The 24,637-nt window shown below is 37.0% G+C and overlaps 1 protein-coding gene across 2 annotated transcripts in view; it reads left to right on the top strand.

The window, feature by feature from the left end:
- Positions 1–23,785, top strand: part of TES (testin LIM domain protein) — a 32,298-nt gene extending 8,513 nt beyond the window's left edge. Inside the window, exons 1-7 of one of the 2 annotated variants that reach the window (XM_058190520.1) lie at positions 676–817; positions 7,284–7,369; positions 8,812–9,064; positions 10,186–10,521; positions 14,130–14,345; positions 16,856–17,014; positions 20,411–23,785. In XM_058190520.1, the coding sequence (XP_058046503.1) occupies positions 7,284–7,369; positions 8,812–9,064; positions 10,186–10,521; positions 14,130–14,345; positions 16,856–17,014; positions 20,411–20,602 (1,242 nt within the window). In that variant the 5' untranslated portion in view covers positions 676–817 and the 3' untranslated portion in view covers positions 20,603–23,785. Of the gene's footprint in view, positions 1–675; positions 818–7,283; positions 7,370–8,811; positions 9,065–10,185; positions 10,522–14,129; positions 14,346–16,855; positions 17,015–20,410 lie in introns of those variants that run through there. The other variant, XM_058190519.1, reaches the window with a different exon arrangement.
- Positions 23,786–24,637: the final 852 nt, after the last annotated feature.

The raw sequence follows: 24,637 nt of genomic DNA, 5'->3' as shown, positions 1-24,637 counted from the left end.
CGCTCCCTAGTATTTATGAACAAGTCCTGAGATTATGAATATTGCAGCACTATAGCAGTCGTTTGCTCTTACGAACGACCGCGGAGGCTCTGCAACATTCACTCCGCCTATCCCCCACCGCCAGCTGGGTCTTCACAGGCACCTTGCTTGTAGAGATTCACTTACCTTGTGAAGAACTTCTCTCTGTCGCAATTTCTTTGCCTACTTCTTTGCTTCAGGCTTTTGGTGCATTCACAGAGAACAGAGGCCTAAACTACCGTGAAATCATCTGAGGTCAGTAGTGTGAGCTCAGCTTGGGCTACTGATCTTGCACTTTAGGTCTGTATTCTCTATGAATTGAGGCCTGGAGATTTGAAAACAGAGGGAAAGCTTCAGGCCTTGAAGGCTTCCATCCGTTTGCCATTTCCTTGCTGAAATCTGCAGGGAGTTTGCATCCCTGTATGCTTTGGCAGCCCTTTGCAAAAAGCCTTTGTCAGCAACAGCAGAGCTTGGGAGGGGAGGACGCATCCCTCCAAAGCTCTGTTCCTACTGGCAAAGGCTTTTTGAAAAGGGCTGCCGAAGCCTAAAGGGATGCAATTCTCAAGCACTTTGCTGATGAGAAAGGAGGCCCGGAGGGCCGCATGCAGCCTTCCAGTCCTCCTTTCTTGCCAGAGATCCACTTGACAAGGCCTCTGGTGATGATAAAGGAGACCCAGAAGGCCGTGTGCAATCACCAGGCTCCCTTTTTCATTGCTGGAGGCCTCATCAAGCTCTTTGCTGATGAGAAAGGAAGAAGCAGGCAAAGAGACATGCTGGAGAAGAGATAGGTCTTCATAAGGTAAGTTACCCGTGCAGCAGGATGGGGGTGGGGAAGCAATTGTGGGGACCCCAGGGGAAGGAGAATGAGATATCTGTGAGTCGGGGGAGGACTTGGGTGGTTTTAAGTAGGTGGCCTGTTCCATCGCTAGGCCTCTCCATGGCCTTCCCCACCGGAGATACCTCATGTGCACTTAAAGAACTGCATGCGTGGATGAAAGGGAGTGATCTCATTCAAGGTATGAGATTCACTCCCACTAATCCTTGGGTTATGAATGGAATGGGCAGGCTCCATTACATTTGTAACTCGAGGACTACCTGTAATGGGCATCAGCTTATATGTTCCTAACTCTCTGAAGTTATGAGAGTCCTGCAGTAACAGATGGCTTGCTCTAAGATGTTCAAATGGTGTCACTATCATTTCTGTAGCCTTTCATGGCAGGACACATGATTGCTTCAGTGTCTGTGGCTGTGATCTGGGATTTGCAACAAATTGACAATCCTGCCCTCCCTTGTGGAAAGGCTGGCAAGATTGAAGCTGTAAGGATAGGAAAATAAAGGAGTGGATGGATTCAATTTCTTGTAGACTGTAAAGCAGATGTGTAGTCTGGGCTTTTTTTTTTTGTTTACATTTATACCCCGCCCTTCTCCGAAGACTCAGGGCGGCTTACAATGTATAGGGCAATAGTCTCATTCTATTTGTATATATTTACAAAGTCAACTTATTGCCCCCCCAACAATCTGGGTCCTCATTTTACCTACCTTATAAAGGATGGAAGGCTGAGTCAACCTTGGGCCGGGCTCGAACCTGCAGTAATTGCAGGCTTTGTGTTCTTAATAACAGGCCTTACCAGGCAGAGCTAAACCGGCCCCTAAACCGGGCTTGTGCATGTTACAGCCATCCAACTGAAGACAGGATGCTTTTCCTCTTAAACAGCACTTCCTGTCAAAACCAGCCTAGTCTAGAATAACTGGGACCCTCAAGTTCTATCTTCGCAGAGATCGAGGGTTGCTTCCTGGCGAGACCATGCTTTCAGGATGTTACTCTAATTTCCTTGAGGCTCCCAGTAAGCAACATGGAGGGCAGTCTGTTGGGAGGACTGATTTTGGGGCTGAGGTAAAACTAGCCATGTTAAACTAGGAATACCTAGTTTAACATGGCAGCATATCTCCCATGCAAAAGTCAAGGTGCAAGTCATTTGAATGAGGCCAGATGCAGACCGAAGACAATGCAGTTTAATGTAGAAGTCAGCCAGTGCTGACCCCCTCCCCCCAGAGCATTCCAAACTGATTAAAGCAAGCCCTTTGTTTCTTCAAACATTAGGCTGCCTGTAACCATTTACAATACTTGGCTCTGAAGTAATATTTTAGTCATGAAGACACTGTGAAGCAGATGATTTCAATCAGTCTGCTTATGCCTTTCATATGCCGCCGGGTTTAAAATTGGAATAGACATGTTTAAAATGCCAGATGTTTTTAGAATTTTTAGCAACTGACATACAGAAATCTCTTCTGGCAACATTTCAAATGACCTATGTATCTTAGTTTCTTCCATGATTCCATATATGGAGAAATTGATTCCATCCTCTGTTAAGCTGTTGCATGGGCCAATTTGTTACAATTTTGGATATGTTGGAAAGTTAGTTTTAGTGCTCAGAAATAATTCCATGTCAGTCCAATGTATAGTTTATAGCAATTATAACACATCTTCTGAGGTAAATAACCCCGGTGATGACAAGTGTAACATGCTTGAGATGTGCTTTTCCTGAAGCTTTTTAAAAGGGATTCAAAGTTCAATACAGTTAAATTGGAATAAATCCACTTTCTGACTGCAGTAGCATATATTGTTGTTTCCATAAAAAAAGTCAATTTTTTTGCTCCCCAATCTGCTTGCTCAAGCACTGTTATAGAACATGAATTGTGCTTAGGTTTTAAATTATATTAGTGTGTAAAAAGATTTTACTCAAACACTTGCACACATTTTATGATACAGATGGATTAATCATTGCCACTGCAAAGGAAATTGGCTGAATTAAGGAAAATAGTAGATTATAATCACTGCTGCTTTTCTGTATTGGTTAAAATCTATTGACTAAAAACAGTAGTATATAAATATAGCAATTATTATAATAAATCAATTTAAAACAATATAGCATGTAAACAGTTCGTTTTATATTATTATGCTATAAATTTTTTTAAGAGTCTGTGCTATAAGCTGTTTAATATACAGTTCAATTCACGTTATTATGCTATAAATATATTGCTAAATAAATAACTGGTTGTTTGAAACACAATGTGCTGGTTCCAGAGTTGTGTGGTTCAGCACCTCATAGATCAGATGTTCCAAATAAAGAAAGGATTTTCTTTATTTCACTTGTGATGATTTGTGTTCCTGAAAAGATGATAGTGGGAGAGTGACCAAAATTACACCTCTATCCTGGGATGGAATGGGGAATCTTTTTTGAGTCCTGGCTGATTTTGTTAATTATTTATCTACACAATTTAGAATTAGCTGTGATAATGACTTTATAATGCCGTTTGATCTACAAGCCTTTCAGAGGGCCCTTTTAAAATTCACAACTAAAAGGACTTTGGTGGCTTGATGTAAATAGTAGAATATGTGATAAAGATCTTGGCAGACTGAGCAAAGACTCAGCAGACTCTTTTTTAAAAAAATATATTTTATTAAACTTTTTTACATTAAAAACAAAGGAAAAAAAGGAAAAGGTTATATTACTTAACAGCTATTTGTGGTGTTTTTCTTATAACAATAATCCATGCAATGATTACAAACATTAAATTGTATGTACTTGTGTTCTTGTTTTATCTATTGTTTATATTTAGTAATTAAATATCCTTATCTATCTCCTTTCTATCCATTTATACCACTGTTCCCATATATTATAAAATACCGATGTCTCTTTATCTTTTAAACTCAGCGTTAGTTTGTCCATTTCTTTCATGATCTTTTGTATAACAAGTTTCTCTGTAGGTATACATGGCTGTTTCCAACATTGAGCGAAGGCCATCCTAGCAGCAGTTAATATGTGTAGTATTAAATATTTTATACTCTTCACATATTTTTTTATGAAAATCCCCAATAAAAAGAGTTCCGGTTCTAGATCCAATTGTTCATTCATGATTTTCTGTAGCCGCTCTTTAATTTTTAAACAATATTTACAGGATTCAGGGCAGGACCACCACATATGGTAATCTTTATTTTTACATTTCCAGGATATGGGGCTCATTTTGGAATACATTTTCGCTAATCTCCAAGGGGGTGGGTGCCACCTGTAGAACATTTTATATGCATTTTCTTTGTATGCTGCTGATTTTGTTAATTTATAATTTCGGTTCCATATGTTCTCCCAGTCTGATAAATTTATATTATGTCCCATATTTTGATCCCATGCAATCATACATCCTTTCACTATTACTTCTTCCAATTCTACCTCCAGCAAATATTTATAAATTTGGGTAATATTTTTTTTTGTCTGGCCCTAGTAAAATTTTATCTAATTGTTGTAGTTTAAGATATATTCCATATTCTTTTATATCTTGTTTGTATCGATTTTGTAATTGAAGGTAAGTCCACCAGTCAACTCGTAGTCCTTGTTCTTGGAGGTCCTGTAAGGTTTTTAATTTTCCATGAATATCTAATAGATCTTTGTATTCTAGCATTTTATTCAAATCTAAATTATTTGGGTGAATCATCGCTTCCATTGTGGATACCCAAATTGGGATTTTTATATAGTGTTTCTTTTTAACTTTAATCCAATTGTTTATTAGGGAATCTCTAATCAGATGTCTGTGGAAATATTTTTGTTTCATGTGGCCTGTTTCCCACAGGAAGGCATGCCATCCTCTCTGTAGGTCATGGCCTTCTATTGCTAGTATTCTTTTATTCTTTAAATTGATCCAATCTTTTAACCAAACTAGTGTTGCTGCACTGTAATGTAGTTCCCAATTTGGCAATCCAAATCCTCCTCTGCTCTTCATATCTTGTAGAGATTTCATTTTTATTCTAGGTTTTTTCCCCTGCCAAATAAATTTTGATTCAGCAAAGACTCTTATCTGCCCCCAAACTGTCAGATAAGAGATAGCATAGCCCATGGCTGGATAGTGAGTGAGGCAGGTGGGTCAGAAGAGACCCTCCCTAGTTCTTCAGGCAATAAAGGAGCAGAAGGAGAATTGTACTTTCAGATTTGCAAGTATCTATCAATGTATCACTACAATAAAATAGAATTGGCTCATCTGGTTATCCGATTTACCCCATGAGGCTAATATCAATCTTGCATTCTCTTTCTGTTCCATCTCTGAATAAACAGGCCAATTAACTGTTCATAAGTATTGGTACTGGTTTCTGACAACTACTAATAACTGACCATCTTTGAGCGCTATATTTAACAATATCCTGTTTAGCAACGATTCACAATTACAATGGTGATGAAAAATGACAAATTCTCAGGCTTTACAAGTCAGTAAATTGAGGGAAAGATAAAGTAAGATCATAAGCATAGTTGCAGTTTCACTGAGTGACCAAGATGCCGGTTCCAATTGTGATTACTAAATGAGGACTAGCTGTAGATTTCCTAAATTCCAATCAGAATTTGGTTGGATTTTGCAATATATTATAAATGATTTAATTTTATTTGGAAAAATCTATAGATATTAAACATACAAGGCCAAGCTGAATTAATACTGTTTATATAAAATAAAATATAAAGAGTGTGTGTGTGTGTATACATACACATACACACATACACACACACACATATATATATATATTTGTTGTTTTAGTTGCGAAGTCATATCCGACCCATTGCAACCCCATGGACAACAATCTTCCAGGCCTTCCTATCCTCTGCCATTCTCTGGAGTCCATTTAATCTCACACCAACTGCTTCAGTGACTCCATCCAGCCACCTGGTTCTCTGTTGTCCCCTTCTTCTTTTGCTTTCAATCTTTCCCAGCATTAGGCTCAGCATTAGATGGTCAAAGTATTTGAGTTTCATCTTCACGATCTGGCCTTCTAAAGAGAAGTCAGGGTTGATCTCCTCTAGGACTGACCGGTTTGATTGCCATGCAGTCCAAGGGAATCGCAGGAGTCTTCTCCAGCACTAGAGTTCAAAGGCCTCAGTTCTTTGACGCTCAGCCTTTCTTACGGTCCAACTTTCACAGCCATACATTGCAACTGGGAAAACCATAGCCTTGACATTTCTGATGTCTCTGCTTTTTAGTATGCTGTCTAGATTTGCCATAGCTTTCCTCCCGAGGAGCAAGCGTCTTTTAATTTCTTGGCTGCAGACCCCAACTGTGGTGATGTTGGAGCCCAGGAAAATAAAATATGTCACTACCTCTATTTCTTTCCTTATTTGCCAGGAATTGAGAGCGCTTGATGCCATGATCTTAGTATTCTTAATGTTGAGTTTCAAGCCAACTTTTTCACTCTCCTTCTTCACCCGCATCAAGAGGCTTTTTAGTTCCTCTTCTCTTTCTGCCATTAAAGTGGTATCGTCTGCATATCTGAATTTGCTGATATTTTTCCTGACAATCTTAATTCCAACTTTTGATTCATCTAGCCCCGCCTTTCTCATGATGTGCTCTGCATATAAGTGCATAAACACACACACACACACACACACTGTTTATATTTTATTTTATGTAAATAGTATTTATTATTTATATGTTTATTACATGAAAAACATCACTTGAAGTCAAAATTGCTAAACAGAAGCTGTCCTAGTTTGATCATGTCATGAGAGCTGACTTACTGAAAAAATCAGTCATGCTGGGAGCGATCAGAAAAAGGAGAAGGAGCTGTCTTACTGCCCTTTGGCTGGACACTGGATGACACCGAGATGACCATGATGGATCTGAAAGAGGCAATGTGAGGCAGAGGGACATGCATGGAGAGTGTTGATCCATAGAATGGCCGAGGGTGGGACACAACTGAATGGCTGACAACAATGACTATGTAACAAGATATTGCTCAAAACTCTTACCACTATTTCAAGGATACATTGTTATGCTCAAATTTTTGTTTTTAGTCTAGTTTGTACTACAGATTATGCTCTGTCTGGACTCGTTCAGGTATTGAGTATCAGATTAGTTGTACATTAAAAAAATTAACATGGTATGCTTAAATGTGCAGGCAGACCATTAATGGATATTCTTTCTTTTGAAACCTAGCCTTTAATGGAAGTGTCAGTTGTATATGTACATACCAGCATCCACTATCAGAAAAATGTGTTGCATATTTTTTCTCCATTTTAACTTCTTTATCATGATTATAATCTTTTATGGATACCCAAATAAAGCACCACAGCATGATTTATTTCATTGCAATGCCAAAGTGGCAAGTTTTTTATTTTATTTTGGAAGTATGCCACTTTTTGCCCCATCAGTAAAAGCCTTAAAATAATACCATTATTATGCTAATATTATGCTAAAGCTGTTTTTCCTCTTCCCTGCTTCTCTCACTTTAGATGGGCTTAGGACATGAAGAAGGATTTGGAGCCCAATGTTTAAAATGTAAAGATAAATGTGAAGGATTTGAACTACACTTCTGGAGGTAAAATTATATATAGAAACATGGGGAGAGAGAGAGGGAGAGGGAGAGAGAAGGGAGAGGGGAGGACGGGGGTGGGGTGCAACACATACACACAGACACACACATATAACTTGCTTTAAAACCTACAATTTAATAATTTTCCACTAGATGGGGGTATAACACTTGTTACAGTAAAAAAAAAATCTATGAATAAGGAGAAAAACAGAATTCTCCATTTAGTTATAAGGAAAATTCCTAACATACCACTTGAAGAATTTAAATTAGTGCTATGTGTCCAATAATGTAAAAGGTCTTAACTTTGCATAATTGTGATAATTAAATTTCTTTTGGGATAAGCTGTCCAATTTAGTATTCCAGGACCATATATGGCCTGGAACTGTACTTCAGTGCTTTCAGTTTTTGGGATCTTGATTGTGGCTCACATCGTAGAAAGAAGAATGTGAATAAAACCTTTATATTCTTGAGCATTTTCAGAAATCTGGGGAGATTTGTGTTGTGCAGAAGAGACTCCAAATTGCTGTTAATAATAAAAACATAAAAATATAGCAGCTGGATCGGATTGGTTACAGTGATCAAGCAGAACTTTGTGGAATGACCACAAGCAGAAAGCAGAGGCAGATGTTCCATATTCCATTGTTGTCTGTGTGTGCCCATCGTTATTGAAAGGGATGCTTTTTAAATTAATGATAACCATTTAATGTCAGAATCAGTAATTTTGAATAGTTCTGTTTTGTCTTTGCCTTGGAAGGTACTGACCTAAATTAAAATTTTTATCAGTACAGTTCAATTTAAATTTTTCTGAAATGTAACCATTACTTTCTTAGTGGTTTGGATGTAAATTGGGAAACAGTGTATATACATACTCTTGTATTTAAATATAATTTAGAAGGAAAACCTATAGTTTAAAAATCGTAATTTGAGACAAAAATCACTTAAGTATGTTATAAAAACTAAAGATAAAGTACAATAAAATTGGTAGTTTTAAATTATACAACAACAAACATCAAATGCTGTTTCATTCATTATAACTTTATTTATTTATTTAACAGGTTTATATAAGCGTTCAATTCACATATTTAAAATCCAGTTTAACCCCCTGGCCCCCTCCTGTTTGCTATTTATTAACAGCAGAACAAATAAGAAACTCATGCTACAGCCCATAAAGACAAGTTCTGAAATTTGGATGCTACTTAAAAGTCTTTCTCAAGACTCATTAGATGCCCATAGAAGAAAGATCTGTAATTCAGGGTTGAACTATGGAGTCCTGAGTGCTCTCTGAACTTGGTTGTTTTCTTGTAGACCTTTCATTATCCAACTAGATAAAATCTTCAGTGCTAGAATTAAAGTAAATTGGGATTCTGCTGGGCTGAATAAGTTCTACAAGACCAGTTCTATTTTCATGTATCTATGTTGCCTAAATTATGCTTCTCTTTTGAACCTAGAAAAATATGTCGAAATTGCAAGTGTGGGCAAGAGGAACATGATATTCCCACCAGTAATGAAGATGACCGCAAAGTGGGGAAGCTTTTTGAGGACACGAAGTATACAACTCTAATTGCAAAGTTGAAATCAGATGGTATCCCCATGTATAAGCGTAATGTAATGATACTGACTAATCCTGTGACAGCCAAGAAGAACGTGTCCATCAATACAGTAACTTACGAATGGGCACCTCCTGTTCAGAATCAAACCTTGGTGAGATATCAGCTTATGATCATAAAAACTCATATGTTAGTGAGGAATAATTATCCTTTCTGCTTATGGTGGAGTTGGGAGGAGACAAGCAAGTCAGAAATAGTCTCTTGGCGGGCAGCAAGTATATATAAGGAATGTAATATGCAAATGACATAATTGTCTCAGCTATAATTCATGATTGAATATGCAGATAAGAGGAATTTAGTTTCCTGATTTTCCTGTGCAAGTTTCTCTTCAAGCAGCCAAATGAAATTGGTTTGCAGCATGGACATAAGAAAAATAATGGTGTTTGAATGAGACTAAGAAGGAAGGGGATGCGGGTTTGTGTTCATAGTTAGGAGTAAGTATTACATTGGAGGCATCCCGGCCACTTAAGATGATTTATGAATCCCCCAAATGAACCATTTTAAAATGACATCCTGAAATGGGACACCACACTGGGAAAAAAACCCCATGAACCTATGTCATCACTTAAAGGCTGAAGAACAGCACTCACACATGCACATTTCTGTTACTGTATATGGTCAGACTAAATTCAGTATTGTCAACCAAAAGAAAAAGCTCCCTCTGGTTTATTAAACTATTCTTCTAGATGAGGTAGTTGGATAGCCTTGTTGGGATTTTTCTTTTTTCCTTTTAGTGCTTCAATCCTAAGTTTATATAATGTCATGCTGGGTGATCTAAAACAGAAGCACTTGTAAACCTTAAAGGGCTAGGTTTTAGCGATTATTTGAGAAACTCTGTGAAAGTATTTGTCAGATTTGTTATATTTTGCCGTTAGGAAAAATAATTCTTTTTCTGTTGGGAGAAAATAATCCTTCTGTTGTCAGGAGACCAACAACAAATCATAGTTAGGATAAAAGCTAACTTATAATTAAAAGTATTCAGTGTTAGCGCTGAGTGGCAGTGGAGGAAAGCCACACTTTTATAACTTTAAATCTAAATTCTGGCTCTTGGTCCAGGTGACTCAGCAGCTCCATCTCCCCCATGCACACCTTGCTATCCGTTTCCCCTGAAGATGAGCAATTTCTACAGAGCACTCCTAATCTCCTTTCCTTTTTTGTTTAGAAAGCTGGAATCCCATGGACCATTAATCCTAGCTCTCTCTCCTCACTCTTTAGGCGAGGCACTATATGCAGATGCTTCCAAAGGAGAAACAGCCTGTGGCTGGCTCGGAAGGGGCTCAGTACCGCAAGAAACAGTTGGCCAAGCAGCTGCCTGCTCATGATCAGGACCCTTCCAAATGCCACGAGCTGACACCTAATGAGGTGAAGCAGATGGAGCAGTTTGTGAAGAAATACAAGACCGAAGCGCTGGGCGTGGGTGATGTCAAGCTTCCCAGTGAAGTGGAAGGGAAAGCCGGGGAGAAGGATATCCTGAGTAATGGCGAGAAGGGAACCTCCACTACCGTAGGAGCCATGGAAGACAAACAGGCTGGTCAGAAAGGAACTCAATATGTAAGTGGGTGATGCATGTGTACGTGAGTGTGCGTGTTCAAACCGCAGATCAAAGAAAATAAATTATTGGAGGTTTATTCTCTCATAATGTGCTTCCTGTATTTGCAACTTAATGAATATAACTTTGCCTCTTTTAAAAAAAAGAAATGAGAGTTTTTGCTTGCATAAAATCTTATCCCTTTAGATGCTATTATTTTAAGGGGTTTTTCTGCAAACTAAAATTGGTAGAACAAAAATAAAAGCCTACGGCGACCAGGATTAGTGATTACTGATGGGAAAGGATCTGAAAGAATCTGAAAATTTCTGCTGCTGGTTAGACTAATGAAAAAATGACCTCGGAGATCATCCAGGGCAGCCCCATACTCAGTGCAAGAATCTTTCTTTTAACAAGTAACTGAGATGTAGCTGTGCAGGATTTGCTTAAATAACTTTAGGGGCAGTCACCATATATTAGACAGCCGTAATTAAAAAAATATTTCAAAAGCTGAGTCAAAATATCCACTTTATAATTAGAATATCTTCTGGGCAGCAACAGAAAGCAATTCAACCATGCAGAGCTCTTACAATAATATTAATATAACATGCCTAACTGGAGATCTGCATAGAGATCAATATTTTATCTTTTGCTGGTGAGCGAACTATATTTAGATGACAGCCATTGGTTCCCCAAAGTAGTGTGCTGTATTATTTCTTTTTAAATGTTTTTCAAGAGGAAAACTAATAACCCTGCAGGAAAACAAATCTCCCTAGAGGTGAAGAGAGGAAACTGACCATTGAATGGGAACCAACAAAAGAAAGCCAATCTTATTTCCTCTTTTCCCACTTAATTTAAAAAGAAGGTGCTTTGGTTCCACTTTAAAATTGAATTTACAACTTCCTCATTGTTTCTTTCAATCAATGAGTCAGGAAAACAGATACTCTAGAAAGCCAGTGTGCTATTCAGACACAGATGCAAGTCCCCCCTCCGTTTATCAATGCTCATGGGGAGACTTTCTGGCTGAGGTGGGGGAGAATATGATGAAACTTTGGTAACCTGAGATTTCGACACTTTTCTCTTTCTCCAGAATGGTCATAAAAAGCAGACTTCAAATATCTGCTTCCTAACTTAAATATATTATCATTTTCTGAAATCCAGACTGAGTGGATTTAGTTAAAGTCATATTGTTAAAGTCATGAATGTTTAACACGCTCAGGGACAGAAATAACTATTTAACGGTAGCCTTTTAAATAATTTGGGTTTATCACTATGATGCATGTGGCCCCAGTTTATTTATTGACACCTTCTTTGGATGCCCTCCAAACTTCTTATCCCGTCTTTTTAAATGACACTGGTATGTTGCCTCCAAGCCTCTTTATTTTCAAGAATGCTTTAGGATCCCATGTAAATGTCATAAGCCTTCTTAAAAAATAAAAAAATGGCAAATGGTTGTAGTCTAGTGTAATGTTTCTCAGCCTTGGCAACTTTAAGATATGTGGACCTCAACTCTCATAGTTCTCTAGCCAGCAAAGTTTCTGAAACACTGGTCTTAGGGCCTTTGTTTGAAAGTGTGCTCTACTTTAGGCAACAATAGGAAATTTCCTGGAAGGCAGTGAACAACCTCAACTGTTTCAGGGACTTGTGCCCATCACATATTTCCATAATTACAACAAAGGTAGGAAATTAGTGAAACATACCAGTTTATGGTCCATAATATGTTCTTGTCATATATAATGAAAAACAGGACTTCGTTTTTTTAAAAATGGTTGTGTTCTAATTTTTTTGTGCAACCAGATCAGGAAATATATTTCAATAATATTCTTGTCTGTTACTGGTAAATATTTTTTAATGTTTGAGATCAAACTGTTACAAAATTTGTAAATCACAGGCTGATTTACAAATTTATTTAAAAGAACTGTTTAAATAAAATATGAGCTAGAGCATAGATTAAAAAGAATATTGGCATTTCATTAGATTATATGTATTTGGCATGTAGGGCATTCAGAAAGATTGCCCCTGCTACTAGTTCTTTGTGTTCCCACAATAACTGTGAGACATGCCAGTTGACTTTCTCACATTTTTTATTAATCTAATCTGATAAATACAATCTGCAAAAGGGGAATAGTAAAGAATACGCCACACATATTCAGCTACAATTCCTAGATTGGTCTGCTAGAGGTTGGAATTTAGATCACAAGAGTAGCATAGAATTTCCATCCCATGCTAAATCATGAACTATTCAGTAACTGAAAGTTCATCACATCACATTTGAGACTAGCATATTTTCCAAATCTCTTACATAAACATTAACCAAAATACCCAATAGTTCAAGAAGAAAAAACAGGAGTTATCTACAACATAGAGTATAAAGACTATAACAGCCACTATGTAAGACAGACAAGCAGAAGAGTGCATCCATGAATACCAAGTAGCAGTCAGAAAACATAATGAAAGCTCCTTCATTTCACAACACATGATCAATCTCAAGCATCGTTTCAACTGGAAAACTTTGAGATTCTAGACCAAACTAAATCTAAGAAATTAGGGAATTCTGGAAGCTTGGTCCTCAAGACAAATCAGCCATCAACAGGCACATGGAGATAAATCACATTATACATCATTCAAGAGTCTAAAAGAGACCCAAGAGGCTAAAAAGGGAACAAAAAAGATCAGCAATTAACACCCAGATACACAGAGTTTTACACCAGGATTAATACAAGACAAAAAAAGCAGTAAGCAACACCCTAATCAAGAAACTATCAACTCAGACAAACAATCAAGCAGTAAACAATAACCTAATCAAAGAACTGCCAAGGAGAAAACAACTTGGGCCGTGGTGGCTCAGGCTGTAAGATAGCCTGTTATTAAAACACACAGCCTGCAATTACTGCAGGCTCGAATCCCACTAGGCCCAAGGTTGACTCAGCCTTCCATCCTTTATAAGGTAGGTAAAATGAGGACCCAGATTGTTGGGGGGCAATAAGTTGACTTTGTAAATATACAAATAGAATGAGACTATTGCCTTACACACTGTAAGCCGCCCTGAGTCTTCGGAGAAGGGCGGGATATAAATGTAAATTAAAAAAAAAAACTCCCTACTAACTCGGACAGAGCAAGCTATTGTATATAAACAAACCCCATTCTTTTCTAGCACAGAAGATGTTACTTTGCCAGTTAATGAAACATTTGCAATTTTGATGTGTCTGCCTTTGTTTGCTTGGTTTTTTATGTGTGTCATGTTTCTTTTTTGTGTACTGTGTATTTTAATGTTTGGAAATTTAATAATTTTTTTTTTTTTAAAAAAAGAAGTATCTGCAAAAAAACAACCCAGCTCAGAGAGCACCAAGGACTCCATAGTTTATTTAGCTGTTACTGTATCTATTATCTCCCAATTTGAACATCTTTTCCCTTTCATGTTTTACTAGTTGTACTGCCCTTTTGTGCTTTTAATGTACTTATCACCCAAACTGTTCTGAATAGGTTGCTTACAAAATAAATAAATAAATTTAAATAAATTAAATAAATAAATAAAATCATAGATACATTCATACATACATACATACATACATACATAGTAGTTCAGTTCCCCAGTTAAGCAGACTCCAATATGATTTTTGTGGTTTCCTTGCAGTTCTGCTTCCGGTGTAATCAAAATATGAAAGAAGGTGACCCAGCTGTGTATGCTGAGCGGGCTGGATATGACAAACTCTGGCATCCTGCTTGCTTTGTCTGCTGCACCTGCAATGAACTCCTGGTAGATATGATCTATTTCTGGAAAAATGGAAAACTCTATTGTGGCCGACACTACTGTGACAGTGAAAAACCTCGCTGCGCTGGATGTGATGAGGTGAGCAAGAGTCTTCCTGGTTGTTCTTTGGTGCCTAGAAGAACTAATGACTGATGGGGCAAGAATCCCTTTTGCCCAGTTTTCTATCTGCCAAGATTGGCCACCGAAGCCAAGCACTTGTAAAGATATACTCTGGTCAGAATCTGAGTGTGATGGATCTGCTTAGCAATTCTAGCTTTTAACCTTGTCAAATCTTTTTTTATACAAACAGAAAAAAGTTAAAGATCTCCATGCAACTTTGAATTCCAGTGGCAAATTATTTCCTTTAACTCCTGAAATAATTTAATTGGTTGACTTAGCTGCCATGTGTGCACTCATGTTTCTGAGTTGAGAGTCATTCTTTTGGTACCACCAGTCAGTCAATACTGAATAAAGTAGAAGATAAGGCATAAAAGCCATCATACAGAAGCTTGGATTCACCTGAATTTTGATAATGTGGGTCAACTATTTTGCCTAGGAGATGCTTTAGGAACATTCTTGATAGAATAGTCCTCATGGATCAGGCCAAGGCTCATTTTATTGCAGCATTTTTGCTTTCACAGTGGTCAGAGAACACTGCTCCAGCTGTTCCATTGCGAGCTGTTCCATTGCAAGTGGTGTTTATAAACAGATAAAGCCCTTCATATATCTGTCCTCCATGAATTTATCCCCTCCCTTTTGAAAGACATCCAAATTAATGGCCATTACCATGTCCTCTGGTAATGATTTGCACAGGTTAATTATGCACTTCATGAAAATGTGCTTTCTTTTATCTAAAGTTTCCATTCAGCTTAACTGAAAAACCCTAGTCCTGCAGTTTGAAGAGAAGTACCTTCTCTGTACTTTATATTCTTTTATGCATCTCAATCAGATTCTGTTCAGTCAGCCCCAAAAAATCCCAAATAGTCGATCCATTTCTCATAAGAAGGTGTTAAAAAACCAATAGTGTTGATAGTCCTCTTCTGCATTTTTGCCATTTCTATTATGTCCTTTTTTTAAAATGTGGGGACGAGAAATTGCATGGTATTTCAGATGCAAATATGTAATATCTTTCTTTATTGCCATTACAACATTCTCATTTTTATTTTTTGCCTGTTTTTCAAAAGGATCCTAGTATGGAATTATATTTTCCCCCAGATTGCTCTATTCTGAGTTGACATTTTTCTTGAAATATCCCAAGAATATTTTTCCTATTGGTTCTGAGTGTGAAGTTATAGTTTTTGCCCTAATGTGCATTCCTTTGTGCTTACTTAAACTGAACCAATGGATAATTTGTCAACACGTCTATTATAATCTAATGGTTTAAACCAATTTTATATAAAGTTAACTATGAATTCTTATCATGTTACCCAAAATAAAAGTAAACAGTTTTCTAAGACTGTTTACTTAGACATATTAGGCTTCATAGATAAATTCCATAACTATGATACATTCATTATGAACAGTAGCCTTAAAAAGCCCCTGGATTTCTTTTCTTAGCTTATCTCAATATAATACTATTTTTAATTGAGAACTACTCAAAGTTGTAGCCAATCAAAAAACTCTTAAATAGATTTTGTCCTAGTTATAACACTTAGTCCAGGTGTTTGTCACTTCAGACTGATGTGTGCCTCTCTCTTCTTTTATTTACTATTTTGCCATATAGATGGTATGGCTCGTAAATTAATTATCCTAGCGTACCAATTCAGTGAGAATTAAATTCTGTAAAATCAATTCAATGCATTAGTTTAACATGACAATTCAATTACCACATAACAATGCCCAGAAATCTTTAGCATTAACCACAGTTATAGTTTTAAAGCACTCCATGGCTAAGGGCCAGGTTACTTACGGGACCGCCTACTCCTACCGATTGCCTCCCACCAACCCGTGCGCTCTCACAGAGAGGGACTCCTCAGGGTGCCGTCCGCCAAGCAATGTTGGCTGGCGACCCCCAGGGGAAGGGCCTTCTCTGTGGGGGCTCCCACCCTCTAGAATGAACTTCCCCCAGGACTCCGTCAATTGCCTGACCTTCGGACCTTCCGCCACGAGTTGAAGACATACCTATTTATTCGCGCAGAACTGGCATAGAAATTTTTAGTAGTTTTTAATATTTGGATGTAAATGTTATGGGGTTTTTATGGTTTTAATATGGATTTTAATTTTGGCCTTATATTTAATAAGTTTTTTAATTATTGTTTTATTGTGCACATTTTATTGTTTTATTCTGGCTGTGAACCGCCCTGAGTCCTTCGGGAGAAGGGCGGTATAAAAATCTAATAAAATCTAAATCTAAATCTTGTACAGCTCTATAAAAACAATTCGTTGTTAACTGAAATTGAAATGAAGAGGGTGTCTGTTCTTCATTTTCACTGGTTTTTTTAAAAAAGGAACCCTAGAAATCTTTATTTAAAAATCCTATCTGTTAAATAGAACAAACTAATGCCACACCAAGGCATGCAGGAGGCATGTCTTTGTTCATGTACTGTGGTAGAAGAAAACAATTGTGCAACTAGATTAATGTGAACCTGGTAACTTTGTCTTTCCTTTAGCTTATTTTCAACAATGAGTACACACAAGCTGAAGGTCAAAACTGGCATCTGAAGCATTTCTGCTGCTTTGATTGTGACTGTGTCTTGGCTGGAGAAATCTACGTCATGGTTAATGAAAAGCCCATCTGCAAACCCTGTTATGTGAAGAATCATGCTGTGGTAAGAAAGTCTAGCTTCATGAGTAGTTCCTTGAAAGACCAATCTCCAGGAGAAAAATAAAAGACAATACAATCTTATATATTGTAAATCTTTATGGCATACTGTAAGTAAGATAATACAATAATACAGTAAGTAACAACTACTAGCTGATTCCGAATCTTCCTTTTTAGATTTTTGAGAAAGTGATGGTGCTTGTAAAAGTTATCAGGGCCCTTTTCATTCAGAATGGGAATTCTGGGCGTGGAGGAGAAACTGCGCTGATCACCCTAATGGTTTGTCTATATGAGGTGTTTGATATAGGAGGGTACTCCTTCTGGTCCTTTTAGATCTTTTGATAGTCTTGAGTACTGTCACTCATGTTAACCTCCAAGATTGCCTGCAGCTGTTGAGAGTCAGTATCTCAAGGTTTGAGAATCAAAGGCACTCTTTTAAAATATTTCAATTCCTTCCTCTTCAACTCTATACGAAGATGTTGGATAAATTCATATTTCAATTCAGCTTACAGGATCATCTCTAACAACACCCATCACCATTCTAGGTTAGGTAAGACTTACAAGACTTACTCCTGCAGCATACAAGATTGGAGTATTTTAAAATGGAGTACGTGCTCTAACATCAGCAATATGATTATTAATTTCTATCTGTCCTTGTATGGTGTTCTGAGTACAACTTTTAAATCAGGAGGATTATGGTTCAGTAGTAAGGCATGTGTTTTGCACTTGGATAGTCCCAATTTCAATTTCTAGGTAGAGTTGGAAAAACTCCTGCCTGAAATCTATGAGAGCTGCTAATTGGCAAATATTGATGATTTTTGTCCATTGGTCTGACACATCATGAGTTGTTGCATAGTAGTTAAGGGACTGGTCTAGGGTCAGGAAGACTGGATCCTAAGGTGGCCTTCAGCTATGAAAACACCTTGGAGTGTTTATTTTCTTAGTCCAGCCTATTCTCATAAACTTGCCATTATGAAAATTAAAATGAAGGAAGACCCCATAAGCTTCTGGAGGAAAGATGGCATATAAATCAAGATAACTTATTGTGTTTTATATGGGAACAAATGCCTATAAATAAATACTACAAAAATGCAAAACAGGGTAGGCAAGTTGAACTCCAAAGGTCTTGTGTGACCACTAAAACTCTCACTGAACACAGTTCCTGAAAATCAGCAACACAGTTTTTCTCGATAGGAAATGAGAGAAAATTGTATAATCCTTCAAATGAGATTAATATAAGGTGGGAAGCCAAATCTCCAGCTCCAAGCCTAGAAAACCCCACGCTCTTAACACACTGTTGCTCACTTTTGTTATTATTATTATTATTTATTAGATTTCTATACTGCCCTTCTCCCGAAGGACTCAGGGCGGTTGTACAGCCAAAATAAAACAAACAATACAATATACAATTAAAAGAAGAATTAAAAAACTTATTACACAATTGGCCTAAGACTTTAAAAACGTTTAAAATTCTAAAAACCCATTAAAATTCATAATATAAATTTAAAAACCAACAAAATTTAAGCCAGCCCTGCGCGAATAAATAAATGTGTTTTCAGTTCGCGGCGGAAGGTCCAAAGGTCAGATATTATTGCACAAGCAAAAGTTTCTTTGAAGAACTGAGAAAAGCAGCTATTTCTATAAGCAAAAAAAACCTGCTCTATATACAATGTAATCTTGAATAGAATTTATCTCAGTGAGACATATCAAACTATTGCTACATTTAGAATTGTTTTAAAGCAAATTCAGAACAAAAACAAGTGAGCATGTGAAAGAAACATGAAGATCAGAGAATAATACTGTCTATCACATAAATGTTCAGGTTTGAAGGACAGTTGATCACAAAAATATAAGATATGATAGCTACGTATTGATGAATTGCTTTGTTTGAACTTTGAATTTGCAGGATGACTTCAGGTTTTTGCTTTTTAGTCTGCTATCTAAACTCGATGAGTATACAGTTATTGTGATATTTATTTTTATATTACAGTTTTGTGGATTGTATTTTGACTTTAGTGAACTGCTTTGAGTCAGCTATGCTGCAGAATCCTAAAAGCAATGAATGAATGAAAAGCAAACAAATCATAAACTAAACACTGTATATGCAGGGCTAGAAAAGGGCATATGCATGTGCATAGAGAAACAGCCCAATCCTCTGCTGCCTGTGTAGAATTCTTAGCTCTGCATATTGTTGGCTTACAGAATTCCTGTACTATAAAATAAGTTGGAAGCAAAGAGATCGAAATTAATATAGACTACGGGAGTGAAAATTTGAAAAGGGAAGTAACTATTCTAACCTCAAATTTATTTCATTCTGCAAAGACTTTTGAAAACAACCAGTCATGAATAAGTTTCCTACATACATATCTTCAGGGAAGGGGCCAATTTCATCTCCATGAGCAACCTATTCCTGCAGGAAATTTATGGCATACCTTCTTTGTCTTCATACATTATAGACAAGTTCTGCTTCGAGTGAATACTGTAGTCTCAAAGATAATTGGGTCCTAAGCTATAAGGGGCTTTAAAGATTGTATCCAGCAATTGAATTGGCTGTCAGTGCAACTCCTACCAGTAGTAACAGATTAATGTGGCAGAATTAGGTTTGAGTTATTGATAAATGGGCAGCTGCATTCTACATCCAGAAAGTCTTCAAGCATCTGTAGAGCCCATTGCAGTATTTGAATCAAGTTTTAACATGGGTATGAGTGCCACAATTAACATCTATTCCAGGAAAAACTACATTCATTGAAATTGAGCAAATGACTTCTTAGCCATGGCATGCTCCACAGGCAATATTCATTAATCCAGGCTAATGCAAACTTGTCCTTTCAGAGGGAGCATCCTGGAAGCAGCCAGCTTCTGAATTAATAGCTACTCTATCTGTTTGCTTGATTCTAAGCTGATATTACCTATCTTCTTCTTGTGCCATATCCATCATCGGACATTGGTGATCATGTTGGCAATCCAATTTTTATCAACAGCTGCACAAAAAAGTATTGTTGAGTTTTATCCAAACCAGTCCCTTAGATTTTGAAGCCCTGATGTTCTTCTTCTGCCTGGACCTAGTTTGCCTTCAATCTTTCCTTGAAGGATTAAGTGAAGTATGCCATATTTTTCTGGGTGTTGCATCACATGTCCACAATATTCTAACTTTCACCTTTTTATGGTTTTGATTATTTCCCTTGGCTTTCCCATGGTATGAGGGGGATATCGTTGCAAGGGGAAAGAACCGATATGCATATGCATTTAAGTGCACTACAAGTAATAAGATTGGCATTTTTGTGTCATAGATCTAGAAAAGTTGACTAATTTCAACTAGTCAGTTATGTTGTGTTGAATATTCTGGTCTTCATTACCTTCCAAACTTCGAAAGAAATGAATGTTGATTTCCTTTACTCCCCAGGTCTGCCAAGGCTGCCACAATGCTATTGATCCTGAAGTTCAACGTGTCAGTTACAACAACTTCAACTGGCATGCTACCACAGAGTGCTTTCTGTGCTCCTGTTGCAGCAAGTGTCTGATTGGCCAGAAGTTCATGCCAGTAGAAGGAATGGTTTTCTGCTCAGTGGAGTGCAAGAAAAAGATGATGTCCTAATGGGAAGGAAACCAAACTGGGAACCACGTTTTGCCTTATTTCAAAGTCCTCTTCATGTCTACTGTATTGGGGATTTTTTTTAAACAAAATCAAAAGTATTAAATGGCAGAATCCAAAGATTTTTATATTACTAACTTGATTGCTTATGATTTAAATTCTTAGGCACTTCTCAGTGCTCTTGGTTTCTTGTTTCAGGATGTTTCTCAAGATAGGGACTTAAATGTATTCATACACTTCAAAAATGTCCTATATGGTACCTCAGGCCATTAAAGTGAACTGCATTTTCCATTATGAATAGTTGTTGGACATGAGAGTGAATCCTAATGAGGGTTGTGATGAGATATTGTGGATTCCTACAATATCTGGAAGACCATTGGCTTTGTTTGTATCTTGTCCTATAGTCCTCAGATTTTTCTTCTATATTTGACATTATACAGATTCTTCAGTAACAAAATATTGATTGGATATGTTGTAAACCTTATGCCTTATACTGACATTTTCCAACCTAATGCATTCAAATGTGCTTTGTTAAAATTCTCACCCTTGCCACCAATAGTGTCCCTATAGTGTGAGTCTCATACTGAATTGTACTGTTTTAGACTCCATGAATATATGCACACATGAGCAGAGCACTTAGTACTCCATTTATTGCAATTTCCCTGCATGTGCCATTATCGCATAGCATAGGAATTAACACTTTTAAGGTTTTTAAAGGGTGACATAACATTCCAACAACTGAACCCTTTGCCTTTAGAGCATTATGGTAGAGTAAGGTATTTGATAGTGGCAAATATCTGTAACTCGTGTGTAGGATGATGACGGTGGACATTCGTTCTCCAAGCTTGTGGGTTGGTTTCCAAATGTTTTGTTACCAGGCTAGGTAACTTATTCAGGAGATAGTTTTTGTACGGTGGTTGACTGTGTGGTGCATTGTGGTTTGGGAGCTGTCTGTTGGAATACAAAATTTTTCAGATAGCCATTGTGGAGAAAGACTGAAGATGTTACTTGGTAACAAAACATTCGGAAACCACCCACAAGCTAGGAGAACGAACCTCCACACTCACAGTAAGGTGATAGATAGTAGATACTTGCATCAGCAGGCAGCAGCCTTCAAGCATAATTCAGATGATTCTTTTGAAAACTTTTTAGCTATCATTGCCACAACAGATTGTAGCATTTACTAATTCTGGCTGATGCTCAAAAGCATTAAGCAGCACTAAATATAATTAGTATTTATATTAGAGACAATGATGAAGTTCCAGGACTGTAGGCTGGGCATGGATATAGAAAAAAATATCCTGGAAAAAGGAAAAGACCAGCTGTGGTTTTGCCAAAGTGTCTTAATTTAGTTTTCAATGAGATTTGGAGACAAAACACTTGACATTTGTCATTATTTTTCAATATTTGCTTAAGTACACATTTTGCTCTTTAAGCTTAGAACCTGTGGAGCCAGATGTAAATATACACTAGTCTTTTCATCCTGTTTTTTCAGGAGGTTGGATTTTTGTTGAATGTGGCCAGTTTGCCTTGGGCAACGTAAAACCTTTGATATTAGGGACCCAACTGCCTTTTCCCCCCCGGATTATTGATTTAATTTTTTGTAATCAACATATCAGCAAATCCAGAATTTTGAAATCTTCATTAGCACAAGCTCTTTTTATTTGTGGTTTTTTTACTGCAACGTTCTTAAAATATCAAGAGATCTAATTAATTCTCTGAGCAATGAGGACACGGGCTGCATAATTCCAATGGACTTTTGAAAGTACAAAAAAACAAACTCTTCTGTCATGCTTTGCAATAACTCTGGGTTTGTTACTTCCCCTTATACTGTGTTGCTGAATCAAGTTAGGTCAAAAAACCATTTGAAGGACCTTCATTTCTGTAGAGTGTAAATTGCCTCTGAAGCTGGTATAGAGGTTATGTTTGCTGGGCATCCCGTAATTCCCAGATTCTTTTTTCTCTTCATGTATTCTAAGGGGTATTTTTTCAATGTGATGTTTGTTGTATGCAAGCCGGTTCTCTTCTGATTTAGAATTCTTAAACAAATCCACTTGAGTGAAGGCGGCTTCCAATTGCTAACGTTTGCCCAGTCAAGAGTCCCAGAGATAAGCATATCTCTGTCCTCCCCTCATATATTCTAGAATGTATCCAATCAAATATTAATTAAAATAATGTTCATAAATCGGAAACTAGTCTTTTGCCAAACAAAGGGCCAATGTCCAACATACCTTGTTTCTAGAGATGCTCCTGGACTTGATCTGCAAATACAGACTACAGGATGTGGGTTTTTTTTGACATGTGCCTGTCTGCCAAAAAACAAACCTTGGGAACTTTTAAGACGTATGCATTTCCAGCCCCAGAATTCCCAAGCCAGCATGGGGAATTCTGGAAGTAAAATTCTACACAATTTACATTTGCCAATGCTGGGAAAACCTAACCTAAAATAAAGCATATGCATGTGTGTATATAGTCACAGATAGGAAGGTTGCCAGGTTGTAGGGAGCATTTAATAGGGTATAAGAAAGAGTGAGGAATAACTTTACCAGTTTGCATTCTAGTCAATTATATCTTCATCATGGCAATTATTTTATATATGGACCTGCTTTTTCAAGAATTTGAATTGGCAACAGCTGTGATATATTCCAAGACGTTCAAATTTGATATAGAAAAGTCAAACAATCCTGAACTTGTTTTTGTTGAATTCACCAGAAATTGAAGTGAGTAAACCAAGAATTTACCTCATTTCATATCTGCTCAGCCACTGTCTCATTTGACATTCTTTTGAGCAATGGAAGCTTAATGACAACTTGGAATGTTCTGAAAATGAACTTAATAACTGAACTTCTGTTTTCCATTTAAAAAAAATTCAGGTTTAGTATCCTGGTAGGACTGGTCAGTCCCTTTATGGGAAATCCTGTAGAGCAGCTGTCAGTTTGTATAGGAAATATGACTCAGTATGATCACTGGGCTGACTCAGAGCTATGTACCAAGTTTTGGTTTTGTGTGATGTAATAAGTAGCATGCTAAATGTAGGAAGATACACACAAAAGACTGTGGTGTGGAAACGGGTAGAAGGTTGGCTTTGTAAACCTTATAAACTTATATAGCTCAGCTCTTTTGACTAGTAACTGTATGCATATAAGAAATGCTCACAAATAAAATACATTGCCTGAATTAAATTTTCCTAGCTTTAGATTGTGTTTTATTTTGTCTTGGCCACTGTAATGAGCATGCTATTCCAGCAGAGGGTGCTGTGTTCAAAAGTTAAAAAAAAAGAAGAGCTTGCTAAATAAGTTGAAATTTATACTTTACTTTGAAGTTTTAAAAAAAACACCAGCCCCTTTCCTTTTCCATAATTCTAGACCCTTAATAATAGTTGCCTAATTAAGCCCTCCCACGGACTTATATCTGTTAAAGTTTTATAATAACTATATTGATTATATTAGTTAATTGATTGTAAATCAGATGTCTTTAAAATTCAGTTATTATAGTATATACTGTATATAATCCAAGCTTTGATTTCAGTCTGAGATTTCAGTTTACGATTCAGTTTAAATAATTTTCATAGGTTATAATAGAAAATCACCACAATTTCTATGGCTAATTTCTTTTCACAGAATGGGAGAGAAAGTAGCAGATACAACAGTCCCTTTATATGTATTAGCACTGGATATCTTCAACAGTTTCACCAGAATACTTTTTGGTACTATTGCCTTGCATCTCTTAATGTGAAGATGATTTTGCATATTAGCTTAAAAAAAAACCTAAATGTCTCTTATACCTCAAGTTTATAGCAGATGACAAAAATGAATGCTAATTTCTTGGTGTTGTATTTACTCGTCGCAATAAATAAATCTATGTACAAACAAAAATGTTTTTGCAAATACGGATAAGCGGAATATGTCTAAATCAGTGTTTCTCAACCTTGGCAAATTTAAGATGCATGGACTTCAAATTCTCAGAAATTCTCAAACAGCAATGCTCCCCTGCCAAGGTTGAGAAACAGTAGTCTAAATCAAGGTTGCAGAACCAGAA

Source organism: Ahaetulla prasina, chromosome 7 (assembly GCF_028640845.1).
Source record: "Ahaetulla prasina isolate Xishuangbanna chromosome 7, ASM2864084v1, whole genome shotgun sequence".
NCBI lineage: Eukaryota > Metazoa > Chordata > Lepidosauria > Squamata > Colubridae > Ahaetulla > Ahaetulla prasina.
The sequence above is the reverse complement of the archived record's forward strand: the minus strand, read 5'-3'. Positions and strand labels throughout refer to the sequence as shown.